This window comes from Cyclopterus lumpus, chromosome 15 (assembly GCF_009769545.1).
Source record: "Cyclopterus lumpus isolate fCycLum1 chromosome 15, fCycLum1.pri, whole genome shotgun sequence".
NCBI classification, from domain to species: Eukaryota; Metazoa; Chordata; class Actinopteri; order Perciformes; family Cyclopteridae; genus Cyclopterus; species Cyclopterus lumpus.
The window spans coordinates 13,388,221-13,409,404 of NC_046980.1; the positions used below are offsets into that span (position 1 = coordinate 13,388,221).

At 42.5% G+C, this 21,184-nt stretch overlaps 3 protein-coding genes across 4 annotated transcripts; 2 read left to right on the forward strand and 1 right to left on the reverse strand.

The window, feature by feature from the left end:
• Positions 1-512: 512 nt before the first annotated feature.
• On the reverse strand, positions 513-5,951 carry got1 (glutamic-oxaloacetic transaminase 1, soluble). Its single transcript, XM_034552707.1, has 9 exons — positions 5,647-5,951; positions 4,365-4,546; positions 4,147-4,270; positions 3,753-3,865; positions 3,555-3,659; positions 3,275-3,425; positions 2,776-2,941; positions 2,529-2,671; positions 513-1,616 (listed from the first exon to the last, which is right to left on the reverse strand). The coding sequence occupies exons 1-9, from the start codon at positions 5,753-5,755 to the stop codon at positions 1,477-1,479; spliced, it is 1,233 nt and encodes a 410-aa protein (XP_034408598.1). The 5' UTR covers positions 5,756-5,951; the 3' UTR covers positions 513-1,476.
• A 7,861-nt stretch (positions 5,952-13,812) lies between these two features.
• nkx2.3 (NK2 homeobox 3) lies at positions 13,813-16,782 on the forward strand. The gene is made up of 2 exons (XM_034552248.1): positions 13,813-14,447; positions 15,456-16,782. The coding sequence occupies exons 1-2, from the start codon at positions 14,054-14,056 to the stop codon at positions 16,103-16,105; spliced, it is 1,044 nt and encodes a 347-aa protein (XP_034408139.1). The 5' UTR covers positions 13,813-14,053; the 3' UTR covers positions 16,106-16,782.
• A 2,500-nt stretch (positions 16,783-19,282) lies between these two features.
• Positions 19,283-21,184, forward strand: nkx3.3 (NK3 homeobox 3). Of its 2 annotated transcripts, XM_034552326.1 has the most exons (3): positions 19,283-19,360; positions 19,488-19,712; positions 20,278-21,184. In XM_034552326.1, the coding sequence occupies exons 2-3, from the start codon at positions 19,517-19,519 to the stop codon at positions 20,802-20,804; spliced, it is 723 nt and encodes a 240-aa protein (XP_034408217.1). In that variant the 5' UTR covers positions 19,283-19,360; positions 19,488-19,516; the 3' UTR covers positions 20,805-21,184. The 2 variants fall into 2 exon arrangements, with proteins under 2 accessions (XP_034408217.1, XP_034408216.1); XM_034552325.1 differs by having other exon boundaries at positions 19,298-19,712.

Genomic DNA, 21,184 nt, shown 5'->3' on the forward strand with positions numbered 1-21,184 from the left:
ACGCACAAACACACGCACACACACACTTTATCCTGCTAAGCCATTCGCATTGACCCCTCTGTGTACTCAGAGCATCCAACAATCTTTTGATCCGACAACAGACGCTGAGCACGAGATTTTGTGTGAATCCTAAAGTCTCTCAGCTGAATGGCTTTGAAATGTTTTGCAGTTGGTTAACACAGATTTACATTTGTGAGGACTGATATACGGTTTGTTTGCGATAAAAAAATATACCCACATTTTGTAATGTCAAATTTAAATGATTATATAAGTTACCCAAAGATATCAAAAGAAAGACTATATGTTCTAAACAAGGATTTATTCAATTATTAATAAATTGACTGAACCAATTATATTACTCTGGTCTAATTTGTTTTGTTTCTGTCACTTATATTTGCCAAATTCAAACTACTATAAAGTGTGTACACTGTATTATGTTGTGTGAAGATCACTCACTTCTAATTACTTTCACTTCTAAATCCGTTCCAACATATGTGACAACACCACAAACATTCTATTTATAGTTCTTTATTAGAGTAGTTCATCTTCACATTAGCTTCATCATGACTGCTTTATCGGTGTACTGTGCACAGTGATACGACAGCAAACTGGTTGATCATTAATGTGTTTTGCATAATAGTGCACTAGTGCTCCGAACAGACAATCTGTGAGCCAACTCAACATTAATTCAGCAGGGGCTCGACGCAACCATAAAAAAACCTTCAGCTGTGAAAACAGAGATAACTCTGGAGTCACGACACGCGTTAGAATAGTTCTGTGCCACTCAAGACAAACTAGAAAGGAAAACACTCAGTCAGTATCATTTATAAATTACAAAGTTCACGGTAAAAATATCTTCCTGAGAACACTCATCTCTTGTTCACGTTGCAAACAGCAGTCAACATAATACTGTTACTTCTCTCATGACAGAGGAGGTTATGACTTTGGTCATTTCCCATTAACAGCTGTTCATCATATGTGCCAATTACTGCAGGTTTATTAAAATTGGAAATGTGTTTCTAACACTTGGAATGGATGAATCCTAACAGTATGACATTAAAAAATGTTAGACAGTTGAGTCAGCTCTGCTGGGGTAAGTGTAACACAGTCACAGATGTACTAAACCCACGCAACGGTCCTGGTGATGACACACACAAGTACACTACATGTAGAACATCTGTGATGTCACACAAAGTACACAATATAAATGGAAGACCAACACAAAGAAAACAGGGACAAATTATTAACACAATTACTAGAAGGAATAATTCCCATTTGTGCGTGTTTAGCCTAGCTTAGCATAAACACTGAAAGGAAGGGGAAACAAGGCCAGTGGGCTTAAAGCTGGCTATGTTTGTGCAAATAACCGTTTATGTTTTCTCCAGGAAATATACTGCATAGAAACATGTTGCCTGGAACCAGGTGACTCAGGGACGGGCAGGAGGAAGAACTGAGAACTGTGGGTAGTGTAGTCTTCTACTGGACCTTGGTGACAGCCTCATGGATGGACTCAGCCACGTATTCAATATTCTTGCTGTTCAGACCGCACATATTGATGCGACCACTGGCCATTAAGTAGATGTGTCTCTCCTTCACCATATACTCCACTTGATTGGCTGGAGGAAATACAGCAGAACCAGATTGAATTATTCATTGATTATCCACGTTATACTTTACACATCCTGTAAAGATATTTGTGTGCAATAAAGGGAAACAGTAGTGTAACGGACTGTAGTGGATTTGTGATTCATAGGGATCCCCCTCGCGGTTTGGCATAAGACTAAAATATGTATTGTGTTTTTATCAATAAATATACATTCTTATTGTCCATATACCAGCAGCTATAATAAGACAAAACGACAACAAACTCTATCTAAACTATCTTTGCATCTTCTTGTGTCATTCTGTTCAGCATATTTCATGCTGAACAGTTAGAGCACTGACATTAATCTAAACTATGTGTGAGTGAGAGAAGCAAACACACAAATCAGAAAGAAGCCTTCAGAAAAATAACAATAGTTATTTAAAATGTAAGGTTAAAACAGAGAAAATATGCATGCACACATTGTTGTTTTATGTATTAACATAGTTCTGGTTATATCATCAGCAATCTGTCAAAAACAAAACATAAGATAAGATAAGATAAGATAATCCTTTATTAGTCCCTCAGTGGGGAAATTAAAGGACTACAGCAGCATTGCTCACAGTAATAAGTAAAAAACAAGTAGTATAATAACAGAATTAAGATAAGAGTAAAAAACAAGAAGAATATTATATATACAGACGGAGTAGAAATAGAATAAAGTGGATAAAGTGTATAAAATAAATTTAAAAAGTACTTAAACGTATTAGTATTGCACAACTGGGCTAAAGTGCTGTTCAGTGCGAAGTCCAAAGTGTTCAAGTGTTTGTGGCCTACTGGGAGCTCAGCTTGTTGTGTAGCCTGACAGCAGCTGAACAGTTGAACATGATCGGAGCATCTCTAAAAGTTAAAGAACTATTTGCTTTCTGGTTATGTTTGGACTCACGGTTGAGGCCTGTAAAGCTGAACATGCCAATCTGCTCTGTGATGTGGTCCCAGGTGCCCGGTGTCCCCAGAGCTTGGAGCTTAGTCTTCAGCTGAGCCCTCATCAACAAAACCCTGCCCGCCATGGTCTTCACATTGTCCTTCCTTGAGGCAACAGAAACAGAAAAGAACTCTACGTCTTAAAAACAATATTATCTTTATGCCTGCATACATCTGACAGCGCTTTGAGTGTTATATTCTGTGCTGACCATTCAGTAAAGAGCTCAGGTGAATTGAGAGTGATGGCAACAATGCGAGCTCCCTGAGACGGTGGGTTTGACCAAGTGGTCCTGACAATCTTCTCCATCTGGGACAGAACTCGCTTCAGGTTGTCTGCATCATGAGCCACAATGGTCAGGTTGCCCACACGCTCATCTGATGGGACAAACACAAGTCAATAACAAAACAATATTGTAGCTATTACATTCTTTAATCCGTAGGTGGAACCACTGACAGACCACCAGCATAGTGCTAAGAATAGCACTATGCTGGTGGTCATACACCTTTTTGTCATGTTTGAAAATAAGACGGGTGTGGACAAAGATTACAGCAATCTAAATTGGGGGCTTATCCTTTTTTCTACTATTAAATGTTGCAACACAAAGCAGGACTGCCATTAAGATTAGGAACAGCACAAAGAATGTCACTCTTTAATGGCTCTCTTGCAAGCTAGTGAGCTACAACTTAATGCACCCGAGCGTCACTCACTGTAGAGGCCAAAGTTCTTGGAGAATGACTGGGCACAGAACATTTCAAAGCCCAAGGAGACAAAGTAGCGGACCGCCCAGGCATCTTTATCCAGATTGCCTGAGGCGAATCCCTGATAGGCAGAGTCAAAGAACACAAACAGCTTCCTCCTCTAAAAAAGAAGAGGATGAACAATACTATGATAAACATTCAGCATGCAAAACAATGTGACTGCTTAAACTGCCACTTGTCTTAGTGGCAAAATAAAGCTTGTATTTGTGTGTATATATGTGTGTAATACCATCATAACTTCTGCAATCTGCATCCATTGCTCTTGTGTGGGGTCTGTGCCAGTTGGATTATGGGCACAAGCATGCAGGACAAAGACAGAGTGCTCTGGACAACTCTGTGGCAAACAGAGAGGAGAAGAAGTACTGTAAACTCCGAATGAAAATGGAGAACAAAATGAAGTAGTACAAAAGTCCCTATCACACCTTACCTCCAGGTCTCCAAGGAAACCAGCAAAATCAAGGCCCCTCTTCTCTGCATCCCAGTACTTGTATGGACGGACATCCTCAAAGCCAGCATTAGCGAACACAGCATTGTGATTTTCTGAAACGAACAGTAAGACAAACTCTGTATATTACCTCAAGATGCAAAGGTAAATGTTGTTTTATCAACCTGTTCTCACGTAGGAACTGAAAATAAAGCAAGATCACTGATAAAATATTACATTTATGAATAGAACCCTCTACATCTTGAGTCTATAATCTATATTGAGTCTATAAAAAGTCTCTGTAAATGATGAACAGGTCAAAGTCCATGAATAAGGAGTATGTTCATTTCCACTCCATACTACCACACTGGTTGCTCATGTGTATGAGCGGACATACCCCAGGTAGGCGCGGACACATAGACGGGTGTTTTGGTGTTTTTGTTTCTATTGTAGAAACGACTGAGAAATTCTGCGCCCATCTTCAAAGCACCTGTACCCCCCAGACATTGGACAGCTCCCACCTGGCAGTGACAGAAACAGACAATTTAAATGGTTTAAATGGAAAGAAAATTAATAATAGAAACATTGTGTGTCTGTTTTTTTTACTACACCTACTCTGTTCTCCTGGATGGCAGGGCTGTCATCTCCCAGCGCAATCTTAGAAGCCGAGGATCTGAAGTCAGGCAGGCCCAGGATGGGCAGGTACTCGTGGTTTAGGCTGTCATCATGCACAATTACCTTTTCTACTTTTTTAACCACTGGCAAAACCCACGGCTGGCCCTCATCTGTCCGGTAGGCTGCAACAAATGATTTAAGGACAATTATGTTGGTTAATATAATGGAGGGAAGAGGCTTGATATTTTGCTTATTGATTACATTTTAGATAACACCTAGTATAAGTTTAAAGATGGGTAAGGACTCTCTTCTGAGGAAACTACCGGTATAACCGAAATGTCCCACTGGCGCAGGAAGGACCACTTGGATACAGAAACAGGCGTGCACTATCATTTCCCTGTTGACTGTTTTAGCCAACTGAACTCCATGTCACCACCTGATAAGGACTAAAGTATACAACAGACTTTTTATCTTCAGAACAGACTTTTTAGATGCTCAACATTGTGTTGCCTACATTTCCCAGGTGCCTAGTAGCCGATGGCCATCTGCAGCTCTGTGAAGGGGATTTTAAGGCCTCAGCCTCCTGCACTAATCATGGGACTCAGGCAGCCACGTCATGCTGAGCGGTGCCATTAATACACCGGCATGACAGAGCGAGGTAATGTTTCTCACGCGGCTCCTTTGCTATGATGAGTAGCAAAGATTACTACGTTTAATAAGATTAAACCTGAAAACGGTTGTGGCCTACTGGGGAGGGAAAATGTGCCTTTTTCTTGCTTTAGAAGAGACGCAGTGTGCAGCCAAATAACTCCTGCAAGTGTTTTTGTGGCAGCACGAGGCAACTGTAATCCAATAGTGTCCTGAGTCCAGGGTTAGAGGGTCGTGTGCAAAGCTGCAGCAGGAGGGAGAAAGTGAGGAAACCAGAGAGGAAAGGGACGAGTCCACTCTTTGTGCCACATGATTACATAACAAGAATACATTATCAACTGCTACATCTATGAGCCGTCAGACCACCACAGATCTATGCTGTCAGAGATATTAAAGCATGTGTTAAAATGTGATGGTGACATAATTACCTATCTGAATACTGTATAGAATTCTGTATGAGTAACTCACCAGAATGTGTGGCACGATTTGAGTAGATGTGGCATTAGTATAAAGACAGTATAATCTGCTATCAAATACCTGGCAACCATCATACAAACATGGAAGACATCAAATACATTATATTTCCCTAAAGCTGCGTTTCACTGACTACCAAGCTGTCACTCAAACAACTTACCTCCCACTCCGAGGTTCACCTTATTGGGAAACTGGTCGTTATTGAAATCCTGCGATAGCTTGAAGACAGCTACCGGGGCTGCTTGTGGGACCTCAAAAAACACCGACATGGCTGCTGTTGTTGTTGTTGTTGTTATGTATTTTACTGAAGATTGTGGAGACAACAAGCAACAAGCTCTCACCGGGACAGCTAACGGGATGAAAGCGCAGGATGAAAAGAGGACTTTCACCTTCAACTTGGATTTAGGGGAGGTGAAGTGGGCGTGAGAGGATTGACCAATAGAAATCTAGATGTATGTGCGGAGCCAATCCCAGCACTGTTTCCGTTCAGGTCAAAGTTCAAGAGAACACGCGCTGTTGACCAATGAATACCCCTGTAGCGTGACGGACACATAGAACACCAAATGTCTAAGGTTGAAAGTGGGTTGGTTGGGATTTTACTGCAATAATATAAATTGCCACTAGATGGAGCAACAGCCTCATTGATCGAACTGACCACAACATGAGGTTTTTTTTCTTCCTCTCTATAGCAACGTCTACCATTTTATAGGTAATATCAAACATATCGAGGTCAAATGACTCACAGGCAAGATATCTGCCAGACAGTGTGGAAAGCAAGGCCGTACATCCCATTATAGATTATAGACTAACTGAACAGACAGCTATTATGCTTGGGCTTGACACGCATTGAGTAAGTGTGCATGTAAGGATGTGTAAATGAGTATGTGCAAGCATTTTTATCTGTTCTGTCCTGAGGGCCTCGTTTGAGCTATGCTGTAAACACGCAGGCTCCACGGTGCTCTCCCCACAGCTGTCTGCAGGAGCTGAAGTGGTTGATAAATGAGGGCCACTCCCGCTCTCTGCTCTCCCCTACCAGGAGCATGACTGTTGAATAGTGGAGGCCGCACTCAGCCCATTTTGAGGCCTCAGTGCTGTCTTTTATTATTTCTGTCTGGTAATGTGGGGGCTGTTAGCCAGTGATGTTGCAACACAGTAAGATAGCACCATCTCCTAATAAGGGATCGTATAATAAAACTTGCATTGATGCATTGTTATGAACGACTGGTGAGTCGACTGAACGGAAGACAAAGTAGTTGAAGTTAGTTCCACTTCCACCAGCTTCAACAATATTATGCTGCTCACTTGTTCATAATTCGGTAATAATAAGCCACTAGCGTGACACACTTAGTAATATCACACTCTGGAGGGGCCATTCTGTAAAACAAGTACTTTTCCTTTTAATACAATGCTCGCTCTTACACTATCAATAAATAGGCTGATGGTTACTTGTTGTCTTTACATCTTGTCCCTTTGCTCCCAAATGTGCATACAATTAATATTTATTTAAACTCAGCAATTGTGGAATGCATCAATGGTTAATTAATCCATAATTAATTGTGTCCGACTAATAGTGTAATAGGTCATTTAAAGTTGTATGTGTTGGACGCACAATTGGTGCCTCAGATGTGTTTTAGTTATGTTTTATAGCTGCGATTTTCTAATTTCTTGATATACATGGTGGTGTATGCTCTCATTATGTAATTGCTCATGTTTGTTTTGCGGGCCCTCGTAAGCCCATGTGGGCTGGGACACTTTTGGTGTGTGTCTTTTTATGTTGAGAAAAATCTATTTGGCTTGTAATTCTGCTGTTAATAAACTGATCTTGATCCTGATACCCTGAAGCTTTATTCAAGAAAATGTGTTATCTTCCTGATAAATTTAAGCAAGCTAACAAAAAAGTTATGCTTTTTTTGCAATGTAACCCAAAGGTTGTCCTTACAAATGGCATATTTCTGATTTATAAACCATGAATAAATGATCTATTAAGCATTTATAAAGCATGAATCACTCGTCATAGCGCATACTGTATGTAGTTAAATTCATCCAAATACTATCACCGAACACTGAGTTACTATTTCCCCGTCCTGTGTGTCCCAGATGTTACTGACTTTCCTGGTACCACCCCCACACATCTCCTCGCTTCACTTTGACAGTAGATGTTTTCATTCTTTCCGACCAGGTGAGGGTGTCTCGTATGTTAGCTATCACTGTCAGGCCTGCAATTATGGGATTTGAGCTCCCAGAACAAGGCTCGGGGGCCCAGTGCAGGGTGAGGTGTGTTCGTACCGGGGAGGCCCCGGGACCCCGGTCTGGGCTGTGATGTGAAGTGTGAGTCAGAGCAAGAAGTGACAGGAGCAGCCTCTGGCAGGACAGTGCCCACAGGGCCAGTATGTCACATCCACATCAATGAGTTAGTAAGCCAAACATTCACAGGCCCCTTCTCTGCATTTCCTTGACATTGATATGTGGAACATTTATTTTGGAATCTAGCAATGAAATGCAAATATGACACAAACACACAAAAAAAGAGTGGTGCCAACGAGGTTCCTTTTATCAACGTGTTTTCATTTTGCACGCATTATTGCTGTGGGATGCTGACACTAAAACACACAAAGGCACACATTCAGGCACAAGACAGTCACATTCCAGCTACGGTATCACTGAAACACAAACAGGAGCGTGTGTGCACACACACACACACACACACACACACACACACACACACACTGGAGCACATTCCGAGGGGGGCGCTGCAACGCTGCTCACATGTTGCGATGGCCCCTGTCTCTGGGTCAGAGAGCTGTGGTGAGTGACCACCTTTTTAGCTTCCCGCCTTGTTTGTTTTCCAAAGACAGTGTCATCAATTCTCTAACAAGGGACTAGACACAGCAACAACAAGGAGCACAGGACCTCCCTGTTGCTCCCTGTGTAGTCCGATGACTAATGGAGCACGCATGCAATAACAGACATCAGTGCTGTGTGCGTCCGACTACATTCCGACTAGTGTATTTGCATGTACATGGCTTTGTGTACTTTATTTGATATCATGACATGAACCTTTTTTTTTCCTCGAGCATGCAGACATTATTTACACTGCTCTCTTTGTACATCTGACAAGAGATGTGCACACCTGAGGGACAGGAATGTACTTGGGATTAGTGCATTCTCATTCAATTTGAATAACATTTTCCAAATAATACAATAATAGTGCTGTAAAGTGCAAATTGTCAGAGCTCCCAGCAGCAGTACACTCCCCCCCCTGGCTATTTACTTTTCACAAGTGCAACTACATGATTGTCAGAGTCGCAACTGTTTCCAATGAAAACAACATGAAGGAATAAGTGCAGCGGGTTCATTTGTGTTTAGACTCGCTGAGAAAAAGGCCATTCCCCATCTGAGATGGTCTTCTGATAGAAATCCTGACAATGTCCCTCCATGTGCCACTCACGCAGAATAAAGGAACAGTTCAACATTTACAAATACGGTTATTTGCCTTCTTGCCTTGAGTTGGAAGAGAAGATTGATATAATTTCCAAGCATGTTCAGGTTTTGAGAGTATCAATCCTCTCATCTAACTCTCGGCAAGAAAGTGAATTAGTTAGTTCCCAAAACGTCAAGCAATTCCTTTAAATAATAATAATAATAATAATAATAATAATAATACATTTTATTGATGTAAAACATTTTTCAACAAGGTTCAAACTAACCGTTTACATATTTGATTTAAGTTTTGACTTTGATCACCATATTTGACATGTATGTTAATGTCTATAAAGAGCTGCTAATATGCTTGTCACTCTGCTTGTCACTGATATGGCCTTTACCCTATAAGGCTGGGTGGAACCCAAACACAAGGTCTACAGTGTGCTATTCAAATTGATTGATGTTGTCTTTTGGCAAACTCAGGGCCTCAGCTTTATACAAATATGCATGCAAAGAAACAAAGACAGGAAGTGGAAGACTCATGTCTTAATTTTCACCCTCAGTGCTTATTGTCTGCTTAAAGCCACAAAAATGATAAGGGACAAAATAACCTGACTATGTCTATAATGACCTCTAAAGATGTGATATGTTATTAATCCACATGGGGAGATTGTCACGGGGATTTAAGTCTCACATTCACAGAGAATTACACTGCCTTGCTTGTTGTTTTATACAGTAATTATTTACAAAAAATGAATTTTATACATAAGTAGGCCTAGTTTTGCCAAAACAAACTGTCACTTTGATAAAGATGCCCCCCATAGTTGCTGGAGAGACAGTAGCATTTTCTTTCAAGGATGTTTACCGTTTGAAGCCAAAATGCATGCAAGCTTTTATTTAATGGAAACATTGTCTTTCCCAAGAGAGCCATTACTACCCCTCAAGTAAAGGCTGAACTTGATTCAACCTTGTGATACTTTGGATATATTTTTCCAATGCCAAATAGGACAGAACATACAAGCAGCTAAAGGGAACGTTCAAGGCTCACGTATCCTATTCAGTTAATCCCGCCTCCCTACAGTGTCATTATCTCCATGGCCTGTGTAAAAGCAGAGAGGATAAACATATTTAGGTTGCATGTTTCCTCCATTCCCAACACCGTAGATCACAGACATTACAGCCCTCACATCCCCCTGTTAGCGCTCATATATACAAACACACACCTGCTGGGGCAAGGCCGTCTGGGAGAGAATTACAGCAGGCTAATTTATGAGACCCAAGGGAGGGCAAAGGGCAGGGGACCCAGACTGGCCTGACCTCACTTCCTCCTTTCATGGTCTCCAAGTTAGACCTGAACAGGACTTCGGTTCTCAAACACATCACCCTGTCACACCCTGTCTTTCAAACAAACAATCTAATTAGGGAATCTTTTTCCTAACCCTAACACAATAAGCCCAGAGGGACTGTTGTAACATGCAAGTCAGCTGGCACCTTAGGCTCAGCCGCAATTGTGGAATATTTGGCACTTTCGGAGCCGGAGGTAAGTGGGCGAGAACAGGGTTTTGCTAAAACTCTGGTCCCAGGCTCGCCTCTGGCCTCCTCATTTCCTCCAGAGAGAAGGTGCTGTCATCCGTCACACGGACCCAGGCAGGGGCACAATAGCACAGTCTGGGTCCTGGCTACTGACACCATTGCATGCGCTGCTGATAAGACTCGCCTTCCGGGACCCAGGAGAGCTGAGCCATTACTGACACTCAACAGTTTGGTCCTACAGTTGACCATGAAATGAAAGGATACAGAAGTAAACGTAAACTCTGCATGTAATTGTGTTTTTTTCTATAGTGTCATGATCCTCTAAGGTCTGTGGCTTCATGCCTTCCATATTGCAACATGCTCTCCGAATGCAAAATGGTGGGGAAAAGCTTCCACACCCTATTAGATCACCCCTTCACGCACAACAAGACAGATCTTGCAGACACACTTGAGCTAATCTATTTTCCAAATGTAGCAATCAATTCTTGTTATTGGCTTACATAAGACAAATGGATAGTCATACTTCAGTTCCTCATCACACATCCAGGCTGCCATAGTGACACCTGTAAACAACCACAGCTCCTTTGTAGAAAGATGTTAAGTGCTACTCTACAAAGCTCTGTCAAGTCCTAAAACACATCTTCTTACACACGTTCACACACACACACACACACACACACACACACACACACACACACACACACACACATACACACGTGCACACGTGCACCCTGACACTGGAGGTGATGATGCTTTTCTTATGCAGAGTACGCTAAAACCCTCAGAGACCAATCGGCTCTCTGCTTTACAGCAGCAGAAACCACAGGTGAAAAGATAATTGCAATCATTACCGAGTCATTAAACCTTCATTCTGTGTTCAGGGAGCTGCGGTCTTCAGAGAACATTCGGCTCTACATCTCCACATGCATCGGTGTGGTGGCCCTACAACCGCACTGATAAGACACCTGCCACTCTGAAGACTCCGCTTCAGGTTAGCCTGCTGGTGTCATGGAGAGATGGTGGCGGAACAAGATGTAACATGTTCAGCTTTGCCTGGCAAGCCATGGACTTTAAAGGAGCCACCAGAAAGTGCATTGTGGAGGAATGATTGAAATGTCTGTCTGCTAAAGAAGTGGAACGTATAGTTTTTATTTGTATTTAGTTGTTTGGTTTTCTCTTTGTTTGGAGTCCAACACATGTGTTTATTGCTCTTCAGCATATCCGGGCTGACCCTTGCTGTGAGCCTGACCTTGCCCGGCTTATCACGATAATTCTGAAAAATGAAGATGATGTATTGGAGGGTCGCATTCAGCACCGGAGCAGCTCCTTGACACTCTCTGAGAGTCTGGGTTTTGTTACAGGCAGGAAACAGACTCTTCCGCTCAGTAAACACGCTTCTCTGCTCGGCCACTCTCGGGCTGCCGGTGGCACGCGAAGACCCCTGATGATGGTCAGCGGAGGACTCTCGAGGCCGTGTGCGCGTGCGTGCACATGTTTAGGGTTGAAACGCTAATTGCGCCATTAGCTCGGTAACCCGCGTCTCTGACCCCTGACGCATGAATAAAGGCTCCGGCGGCCTGCTCTCTCTTAAAGGCGGAACAGTTTGAGACATGCACTGCAGCCTTTTCTCCTTTCTGTTAAATCCGCTCAGTCTTAAAATGATTTACACATAAACTCTCTTTTTGTCGTTATCTGTGTTCAACGGACACTGATTCCTGTGTTTGGTCTGTTGTCTCTTTGAATCATTGCACCCAATAAACAGGACTGGGTAAATATTTGGGAAACAAATTGGAACAGATTTATTGCTTTTTGGGGTATTTTACGAGCCCAATACATTCCACTCAAATCCTCATAAATTAGTAAAACGCGCAAAATAACCTTCGAGATTGTGAAGATTATCACGTTTGTCTTTATAAGTGAATCTCAACAAAGACTATAATCTTATAGCTTTTTAAGTAGTTTCCCAGGGCGCCATCTCAACTGACCATCCGACATCTCCACTTCTCTCTTTCGGGAGGGCATTTGGAGCCATAGAGCTCAAACCTTGTGGACACTTACTCCTGTTTTGTCCGCAGAGCGAATGCCTTTAACGGCTTCTCCACTTAAACGGAGCATTTTAAAGACATATATCTCCTGAAGAGGGGAAGACGCGGCCCTAATCTAAACAGCGCCTTGTTGATGGTGAGCGGATGAGATTATGTCGGCATGCCCTCCTTTTCTTTCCACACGGTTTAGGAGCAATGGGCCTTCAGAGCCTGGCGCCTGCACTTGGCCACAGATAGGCGACCAGCAGAGAGGTGTCCCGTTACAGCGCGCTGGCCCTTTGACGCGCACGGTACAATTCGGAAAGACAAATGTCACATATTTTCTTCATCTATTAATAATGTATTAAAAACGACAACACGTGTTGAGAATACTGTTTTTCTGCTAAAGTCGATGCCCAAAATAAAGATTTCTTTTTTAAAACTAGAACTTCTTAAAAGGTGACATTTTTAATATTATTATTACTATTATTATTACCCTATTCAAATACATTTTTAAACAATCTATTGAATAATAAAACTATTTTGTAGCGACAGCACGCGTCTTTTCTCGTTGTCGAAAATGAAACGAATACAATCAAATGAGGAAACTGTCCTAAACGTTTTACCCATGGCTTGTTACCAGAAATAATGACCTAAGGTCAAGGGAAAGCATCGTGGCCAAATGTTGGTGGGGGTGGGGGTGGGGTGGGGTGGGGGGGGGGACCTAAAACTTTCTAAAATTAACGAGAATTAAATGAAGCACTATGCATTTTCCTCATATCTCCTTCGGATGCCAATTGTAATTTCCCACAGTTTCGGCATATTATCTTATCTTTGGATTGCCGGGACAGGAAACGAAGACATGTCTAATCTCACAAGCACCGTAGTGATGATGGGGAGAACTGTGATGTCGTGGGACCATTCAACGCAGACCAGGGGATGAATACATGCTACTCGAGTTTACAAACTTAAAGAATTAAGCTACTTACCAAAAGGACTTAATGGATTTAAAAGTTAAAAAACCACAACATGAAAAAAGCTCATGTGATGCCTTTTCGGTTTCAGTGTTTTCTGTTGAGAAAATGAAAATTAATAAAAACGTCCTTACCTTTAACACCTTAAACAGTCTGAGGGGAATCAATAGTGATATTATTTCACAAATTAGACAATGTGTCTTGCTGACACACGCACACACACACACACGCACACACACACACACACCGACAAAGCGAGAGGCTGCCTATATCGGTCCCTCCCCCGCTTCAGGACGTCACTGAAAGGGAGAGGACAGCATCTTGGCTGACCCAGCTCTTTCTCTAGATAACTGAATTCAGCCAACCAAACAGGATCGACCTCTCTTTTTCTCTCAGCCCTCCAGCCGTAACCACGCAGCCAACAGGAGAGGGATGTCACAGCTGAAAGAAAATCAGTCCTCCTCCGTCTGCATGAAAAACAAGCAGTGCGCGACCATCCTTCACGCCGACGCACGCGGTATTTAATTCTTTTACGCGCCGCTCCGAGACAAATTGGGCCAATTCTGGGCCTGTTGACTATCTGTTATCTGTCATCTCTCTCTTGGTGGTAATAATGCTCCCCAGCCCGCTCGTAACTTCTTCCACCACGCCTTTCTCTGTGAAGGACATTCTGAAGTTAGAGTTGCAGCAACAATCCCAGCAGCAGCAGCAGCTCCAGTTTATCTCGTGCTTCGGTTTCTCCGGTGCGCGGTCACCGCCGGGAGCTTTCCCAAATAAACCGTTCCGCTCTCACTCGCCGCCCTCCTGCATGTTGGCCGGAAGGGACAGTCCAAGTCCCCTCAGCTCCGGTCTCTCGGAGGGCGAGGAGAGGATGTCGTACCTCAACACGCTCACGGCTCAGGACCGACTGGCAGAGTCCGGTCTGCCGGGGGAGGTGTTCGGCAACCCGGCGCAGAGCCACTCTGCAGACCTCCGGCTGGAGACCGAGCAGGAGGACCGAGACAGCAGTGAGTACAACGATGTTCATCCAAAACTGAGCGAGGAGGATGAGGAGGATACCTTTCGTTGTTATAAGTCATTGTATAAATAATAGCACGGACAGATTCATACGTTCATCTAATTTTCTAAATACACTGTAATATATATTGCTGGAGAAATAATTACCGCTAACTGACAAGTTATCATTTGTTGATTAATGTATAAATGACGATCGCTAAGTTTACCAAATGAGTGAATATCTGCTCAACTGTAATGAGATTTACTAATAATATCAAATGAAAATTAAATTTAAAAAAATGTATCAGAATTGGATTAAATTGAATATTTTTTTTGTGAATATACTATACAGAATATAATCCTTTAGCAACCTTACACGATGGACGCCCATTGTTGCATAATACTATTCATTCGCTGCAGGGCTGTGCATGAAGATTAAAGCCGCATTTAAGTGTTGTTTACATATGAAGTGATTAGTATTCTGAAATAATAAACCCATATGAATCCATAAACAACAATTTATAATTGTTGCCAAATAAATGTGCATTTAAGCGTCACAGAAATAATACAATCAATATATATTTACCTTCAACTTTAATTTCCAAGATCTATATGTTCACTAATGAATTAAGAAATCATGTTCACGCTTTCATTTATTCCTCTTTGAAACCAAGACATTTCCAATCTACACTTTAATATACTATATATATATATATATATATATATATATATATATATATATATATATATATATATAAATGAATATACTAAACTCAATATTGTGAGGAAATTATGTAAATTATCGGTAATATATTTTCAAAATCCCCCCAAAATTACTACGGGATAAATTTCTTTTCTTTTTTTTTACATTTAAAGGAAGTACATTTTTAAAATGAATTAATCGATGTGTATATCAGTATGATTGGAAATATTAGAGTGTTGGATAATAATATCTATATGCATAATTAACTCCTCTTATTGAGCTCTGATTAACATTGTACGGTGTCTCCTCCACGCAGAGAGCTGCGATGCGCTGCGGGGTGAGAGTGAGGACCCAGACTCAGAGAAGCCCGTCACCAAGCAGCAGAGGACCAGGAGGAAACCCCGCGTGCTTTTCTCCCAGGCTCAGGTGTTTGAGCTGGAACGGCGTTTCAAGCAGCAGCGTTACCTGTCCGCCCCGGAGAGAGAGCACTTGGCCAGCTCGCTGAAACTCACCTCCACTCAGGTCAAGATCTGGTTTCAGAACCGGAGGTACAAATGCAAGAGGCAGCGGCAGGACAAGAGCCTGGAGATGGCAGGTCATCACCATCACCACCACCATCACCACCCGCCGCCGCCGCCCCGCAGGGTGGCTGTACCGGTGCTGGTGCGGGACGGGCGGCCTTGCCTGACTGGATCTCAGAACTATAACACTTCTTACACAGTCGGAGCTCCAAACCCGTACAGCTACAATGGCTATCCGGCCTACAGCTACAACAACTCGGTGTATACTAACACTTACTCTTGTACTTATTCCAGTTTACCTGCTCTGCCGCCGAACAACACTCCTGCTAATGCTTTTATGAACATGAATTTGGGAAACCTCGGTGCACAGACGCAAAGCCAAGCGACCCAAGGACCACTCGTCACACCCTGCCAGGGAGCTCTGCAGGGCATCCGGGCATGGTAGCGCAAGTCTTTACGCACAATGATAGCCGGGAGAGACTAATTTGCGATGGCTAAATGGACTCAAGCATGTAAAGCTGGTCAACTAATGCAACAAAAGCACAATTCAAAACTCTGAAACACAAGAAATATAGGCCAGTCGGCTGTAACTCAAGGCAGGCCGACGAGGAACCCAATGACTGAGATACAAACCATATACAGTATGTGCATTTTTCTCTGAGCCACAATGTTTAAAACACGAATTAAACCTGCTGTGGATACATTTGATTGTCAGATTAAATATCGCCGCTGAGCAAAGACTGTGCGCTGTACAATGTGGCCTCTTTGTTCAAAATGGATGTAATGTGCGACAAAAAATAATGTGAAATTGTACATTAACATATAAACAAGTTTCTATGCGTATGATATAGCCCATAATGCATCCAGTATTGCCCTAAAAGGCCCATATTCAATTAGACCTTTAAAATGAATTGCAAGAAATAACTAAATGGACTACAATGGTAGGTGATGCAATCTTATTACGTATTGTGCTTTTTTACCCTTTGAGTGTGATTTCTTTTTGGCAGCAGACTCAAAATACATGAGACTCAACAGGCTCTGTTGATTAAAACGGCCTCAAGTTACAAAGACGATGATTGTCACTGATGATGAAAGTAAATGATACAACAAACATAATGACAAACCGTGTTGTGCTTTGTGTGTGTGTGTATGTGTGTGCGTGTGTATGTATGTGTGTGTGTGTGTGTGTGTGCGCGCGTGTGTGTGTTTGAAACGACCGAGTATCCTATACATTAATGTAAAAATGTACACTTGTATGCCTAATATATTTTCGGATTTAGCTTGAAAGCAGGTGTTATTGCATTTCAACATTCGTATCAATCAGGATATAAGAAACTCAAATAAATTCATGTTGAGTTGAACTTATTCTGCGTAATTTCTCATGGTCTAAAGTCGTTTCTCAACCTTTTTTTTCCTGTGAGAAAGCTTGTGTTAGACTTTGGTCTGAGACAAGAAACAGAAACCGAGAGAATTTAGAGGCGAGCTAATGTCCGGTCGGGATTCAGAGATGGACATTAACCAGACAGCCAACATCCTCGGGACCCACAGAGCGAATGCACTCACAGAACTTCGGATGATAAATATTGTTGATACAAAAAAAAAAATCATTTAGGCATGACACATACATAAGTCAAAAATTTATATTTATATTAAAATATGACTTTTTAATAAAACATACTGATAATAATGTTTTAATCATATAGCACCGGTACGTTTACAATTATTATACCATAATAAAAATGACCCACATTTTCACTCACACTCGAGGGCACACACAGGCTGTCATTTGGAGATGGACTTAAGCAAACACCTTCACCTCCTATAGGCATGGTCGAATACGCAGACACTATTAATGGAGATGAATGGCAACGTAAACAGAGTGTTTGTCTCCTCTGATAGCCTCACTGGCCACTTCCCCTGGCTACTGCACTGCCGGTAGGACATACCTGGTGTCAGCTCTAAGTGCTGCAGAGTCACTCGTGTAAATAGAGCTGGCGACAGGACGGCGATGCCTGAGGACGCGGCCTGGCCATGGCTGCTCTGACAGGCGCTGCGATCGCTATCTTGTGCTTCCAAAGATAGCAGCGAGGATCAACGCCGCGCTAGGCGTGGAGTTTCCCCAAAACAAAGTCTCCAATGGCAACCACTCAAGGAGCTCACAAAGGAAGCAGGGCCCAAATAAGGAAAAGTGTTTGGAGACCCTGATGAAAAGGCTCTCGGCTACACTCATTCAAAAAAAATAATACTAGTAACATTTAAAATAAACGTGGATGCTCGTGTTGTATGAGATTGTAACAACAAAAAATGGGCGTGAATGTGTGCTTTATGTGTGTATATATTTCTATAAATTAGGAGGCTGAAGATATAAGTGCATTTGGAAACAGACAGGGCTTTTGCTTAATAAATGGCTTAAAATCCACGGTCACACCATTTATTACAGCAAGCATATATTAGTATATAGCTGCATTTGAACATGCTTTGCTGAATTAAAACGTTACATTGTTGTAAGTGTGATGATAAACGAACCATAAGTTTCCCATCCGAACATGTTGTGACACTCTGGAGCCAATTTGCGCTCTGTGGCAAACAGAAATATGTCTCTGTTTAGTCAGAGGAAGAAAACAAAACAACACTGAGGACCTGGCAGATCACTGCATCTGTCATCGCGTCTCCTCGATGAAGAGTAGGCCTGCTGATTGTGTAACGCGTGCGCGCACGTGTGCGTGGGAGAGAGAGGGAGAGCGGGGGGAAGGAGAAGGGCTGGTATGCCAAGTTACCATCTTTTCTTTTTATGCGAGGTTCTAAACATTGTAAATATATGCATTATGACCACATGGCGGCGCTACTCACCTGTTTGAGCGACAAGGCTGGAAGTCCTCTCTTCTCAATGGTCAATCTCCGATATTCAGTGGCATTTCTGTCCTGGGTTTTGTTAACACACGTTATAAACACCATGGTCTCCAAAATATCAACTTGGTAAACATAACACATACTATCCAAAATGTTGTGCATGTTACATTCACATATTGGATTGGAGAACATGTAGCCAGTTTATATTAGAAGGGTACTGTCATATAGTATAATTGAGTGGAAGCTCAAATTAAGGTTGTAAAATACTTTATATTAGGCTATTGTATTGTGGAACCTTTCCCACATACGAAAGCCTTTGCTGAGCTACATTTTACGCACGCTTAGCGAACTTTACGCACCACATGTTCTTAATACTGTTTACATATACATGTTTGTTTTACACCAACAGTGGTTGAAAACAATCCACTTTGTAAAAAGAGTGGATCAAATTCGCTCTGAGTGTCTTATTCGTGTCCAACATTCAAGGTAAATGAAAGGACCAACAGTGTCAATTAATGTTCTTAAACAAGATTTGACACATTTTAGTCATATGGAGCTCTTTTTTATATATTTCTATATAAGATAAGATAATAAGATAATACAAATCCCACGTCACCAAATTGGAATACATTGCCTGCAAAATCAGTGTCCATCGTCCTCAAAAGAGCGCCGAGACCAGCATGGATCTGGGCGGTGCGGAGGAGGGACCAGGCACAGAAATCAGACTATCGAGGGTTAACTGGCGCTGCTGCTGAAACTATTGTCGAAGACTTGACAGCTCCTGGAGGCTGCTCAGCAGACCGGACTTAGATCACCACAATCAAATTAGAACGGAGAAAAGATCTAATCAGTAAGGACTTTTGCTTTCGTGCAGCTGATCTCTTGATGCCTCCAAATAACTCGCATGCGAGCGTGAGGAAATATCCGTGCGCTTATTTTAATCATGACATTAAGTTTTTCGTCCTTCTCCATCAAAGACATCCTCACAGGACGTGATGCCCGAGAGATGCTCGGTACCAGGTTTACAGCAGAGCGCAACATCTGCACCGGGCACGCTACGAGAGTCAATCTGTCTCCTGAAGACGCGGATGACACCCGCATCCTCCCGGAGAGACTTCCTACTGATCTCAGGCTGTCTGTTGGAAACCTCCGATCCGATACCGACATCGACGAAGCCGCAGGAAAGGAGACTGGGCTCAGAGGTGAGCAGTTTTTCTCCAGTCGACAGTAAGGAATTGTATTGACTGCAACACATATTACAATTTCGTTGTTTTTTTTCACATTTAGATTTGACTGGCAACGTCACCAAATTGAGGAAGAAAATGAAACCCTGCTTTTGAAACTCTCACCTCAGTGGCATGCTCGTCGCATCTTTTTGAGATACAATTTGGGCTTGATAAATTGTGTGTATGCAGTATTTAGAGTCGTCGAGTTATGCATCTTTCCCAATAACAAAAAAAAGTATTTGAATAGACCCAAAGATCTCGTGTGGGACATGGCTGAAAACATAAGCATGGCACCAAAAGATTGTCTCCGAGGATTTTTATTCGTAAAAAGTGTTTTCATCTAATTCCATGATATCTCCTGCTTTTCTGAAAGAGATAAGAGAGAGAGAGATAGAGAGAAAGAGAGAGAGAGAGAGAGAGAGAGAGAGAGAGAGAGAGAGAGAGAGAGAGAGAGAGAGAGAGAGAGAGAGAGAGAGAGAGAGACGCTTTAGACTACTTTGACAGAAAAAAACCACTGAAGTCATCTCGTTTGTCTTTATAGGCGCTGCATACCAGCAGCCACACTCTGTGGAGCGGGATGAACAGCAGAAAGAGGAGGCAGAGGCAGAGGAGGAGGGATGCCCCCACAGCGGTGAGACGGTTAGCAGTTCGTCCGATGAGCAGCGGTGCAGACCCGGAACGAAGAAGCGCTCCAGGGCGGCCTTCTCTCACGCGCAGGTCTACGAGCTCGAGCGCCGGTTCAACGTGCAGCGGTATCTCTCAGGCCCTGAACGGGCCGATCTGGCAGAAGCTCTGAAACTCACCGAGACCCAGGTGAAAATCTGGTTTCAGAACCGGAGATATAAAACCAAACGGCGCCAGATGGCGGCCGAGCTGGTGCCGTACGGCTCCCCAAAGACAGTTGCAGTGAAAGTGCTGGTGAGGGACAATCTCAAGCAGTACCAGCAGGCGAATGGAGTACACATCCCAATGACGGTGCCGCTGTACCACCAGTACCACCCCTACCTGCACTACTACTGCCCGCCCTGGAGCATGAGCAGCATGTCCTGTGGAGGGATGCTCACATGACTTGGGACAAAGTGTGTCTCCAAACCCAAGGTGTTGGCAGCTTTTTGTACACTCAATCTGGTCATGGTGACTGAGATTGTACACGTTGTTTTTGTGTTGAATGTTTCTTTTATATTAGAGTTATTTTGTGTCTTAGAACCTGAACCCAGTTTGACATGTCGTACAGCGGTTTAGGGTTCAAAACACGCAAATGCCTCTCACAATGAGCTACGTTTAGAGATATTCTGTAAGTCTTTAATCAATAAAATGAAATAATAATATTACAATATTAGCGGTACGTTAGTCTGCAGTAACGATTTGTTCGCATATTAACACATCTGCCAAATTGATCAGATTATTATTGTGAGAAGAAAAGTTCTACATTTACGGCCAATATTTGA

What these genes read in the sequence shown, in the direction of transcription:
- nkx2.3 (XM_034552248.1), top strand. Translation starts at nt 14,054, where the DNA reads ATGCTCCCCAGCCCGCTCGTAACTTCTTCCACCACGCCTTTCTCTGTG. An exon ending in GCAGGAGGACCGAGACAGCA is followed by an intron (nt 14,448 to 15,455) that starts GTGAGTACAACG and finishes TCCTCCACGCAG; the next exon opens with AGAGCTGCGATGCGCTGCGG.
- got1 (XM_034552707.1), bottom strand. Translation starts at nt 5,755, where the DNA reads ATGTCGGTGTTTTTTGAGGTCCCACAAGCAGCCCCGGTAGCTGTCTTC. An exon ending in TGTGTCCGCGCCTACCTGGG is followed by an intron (nt 3,866 to 4,146) that starts GTATGTCCGCTC and finishes TGTTCGTTTCAG; the next exon opens with AAAATCACAATGCTGTGTTC. An exon ending in AGATTGCAGAAGTTATGATG is followed by an intron (nt 3,426 to 3,554) that starts GTATTACACACA and finishes CTTCTTTTTTAG; the next exon opens with AGGAGGAAGCTGTTTGTGTT.
- nkx3.3 (XM_034552325.1), top strand. Translation starts at nt 19,454, where the DNA reads ATGACATTAAGTTTTTCGTCCTTCTCCATCAAAGACATCCTCACAGGA. An exon ending in AAAGGAGACTGGGCTCAGAG is followed by an intron (nt 19,713 to 20,277) that starts GTGAGCAGTTTT and finishes TTGTCTTTATAG; the next exon opens with GCGCTGCATACCAGCAGCCA.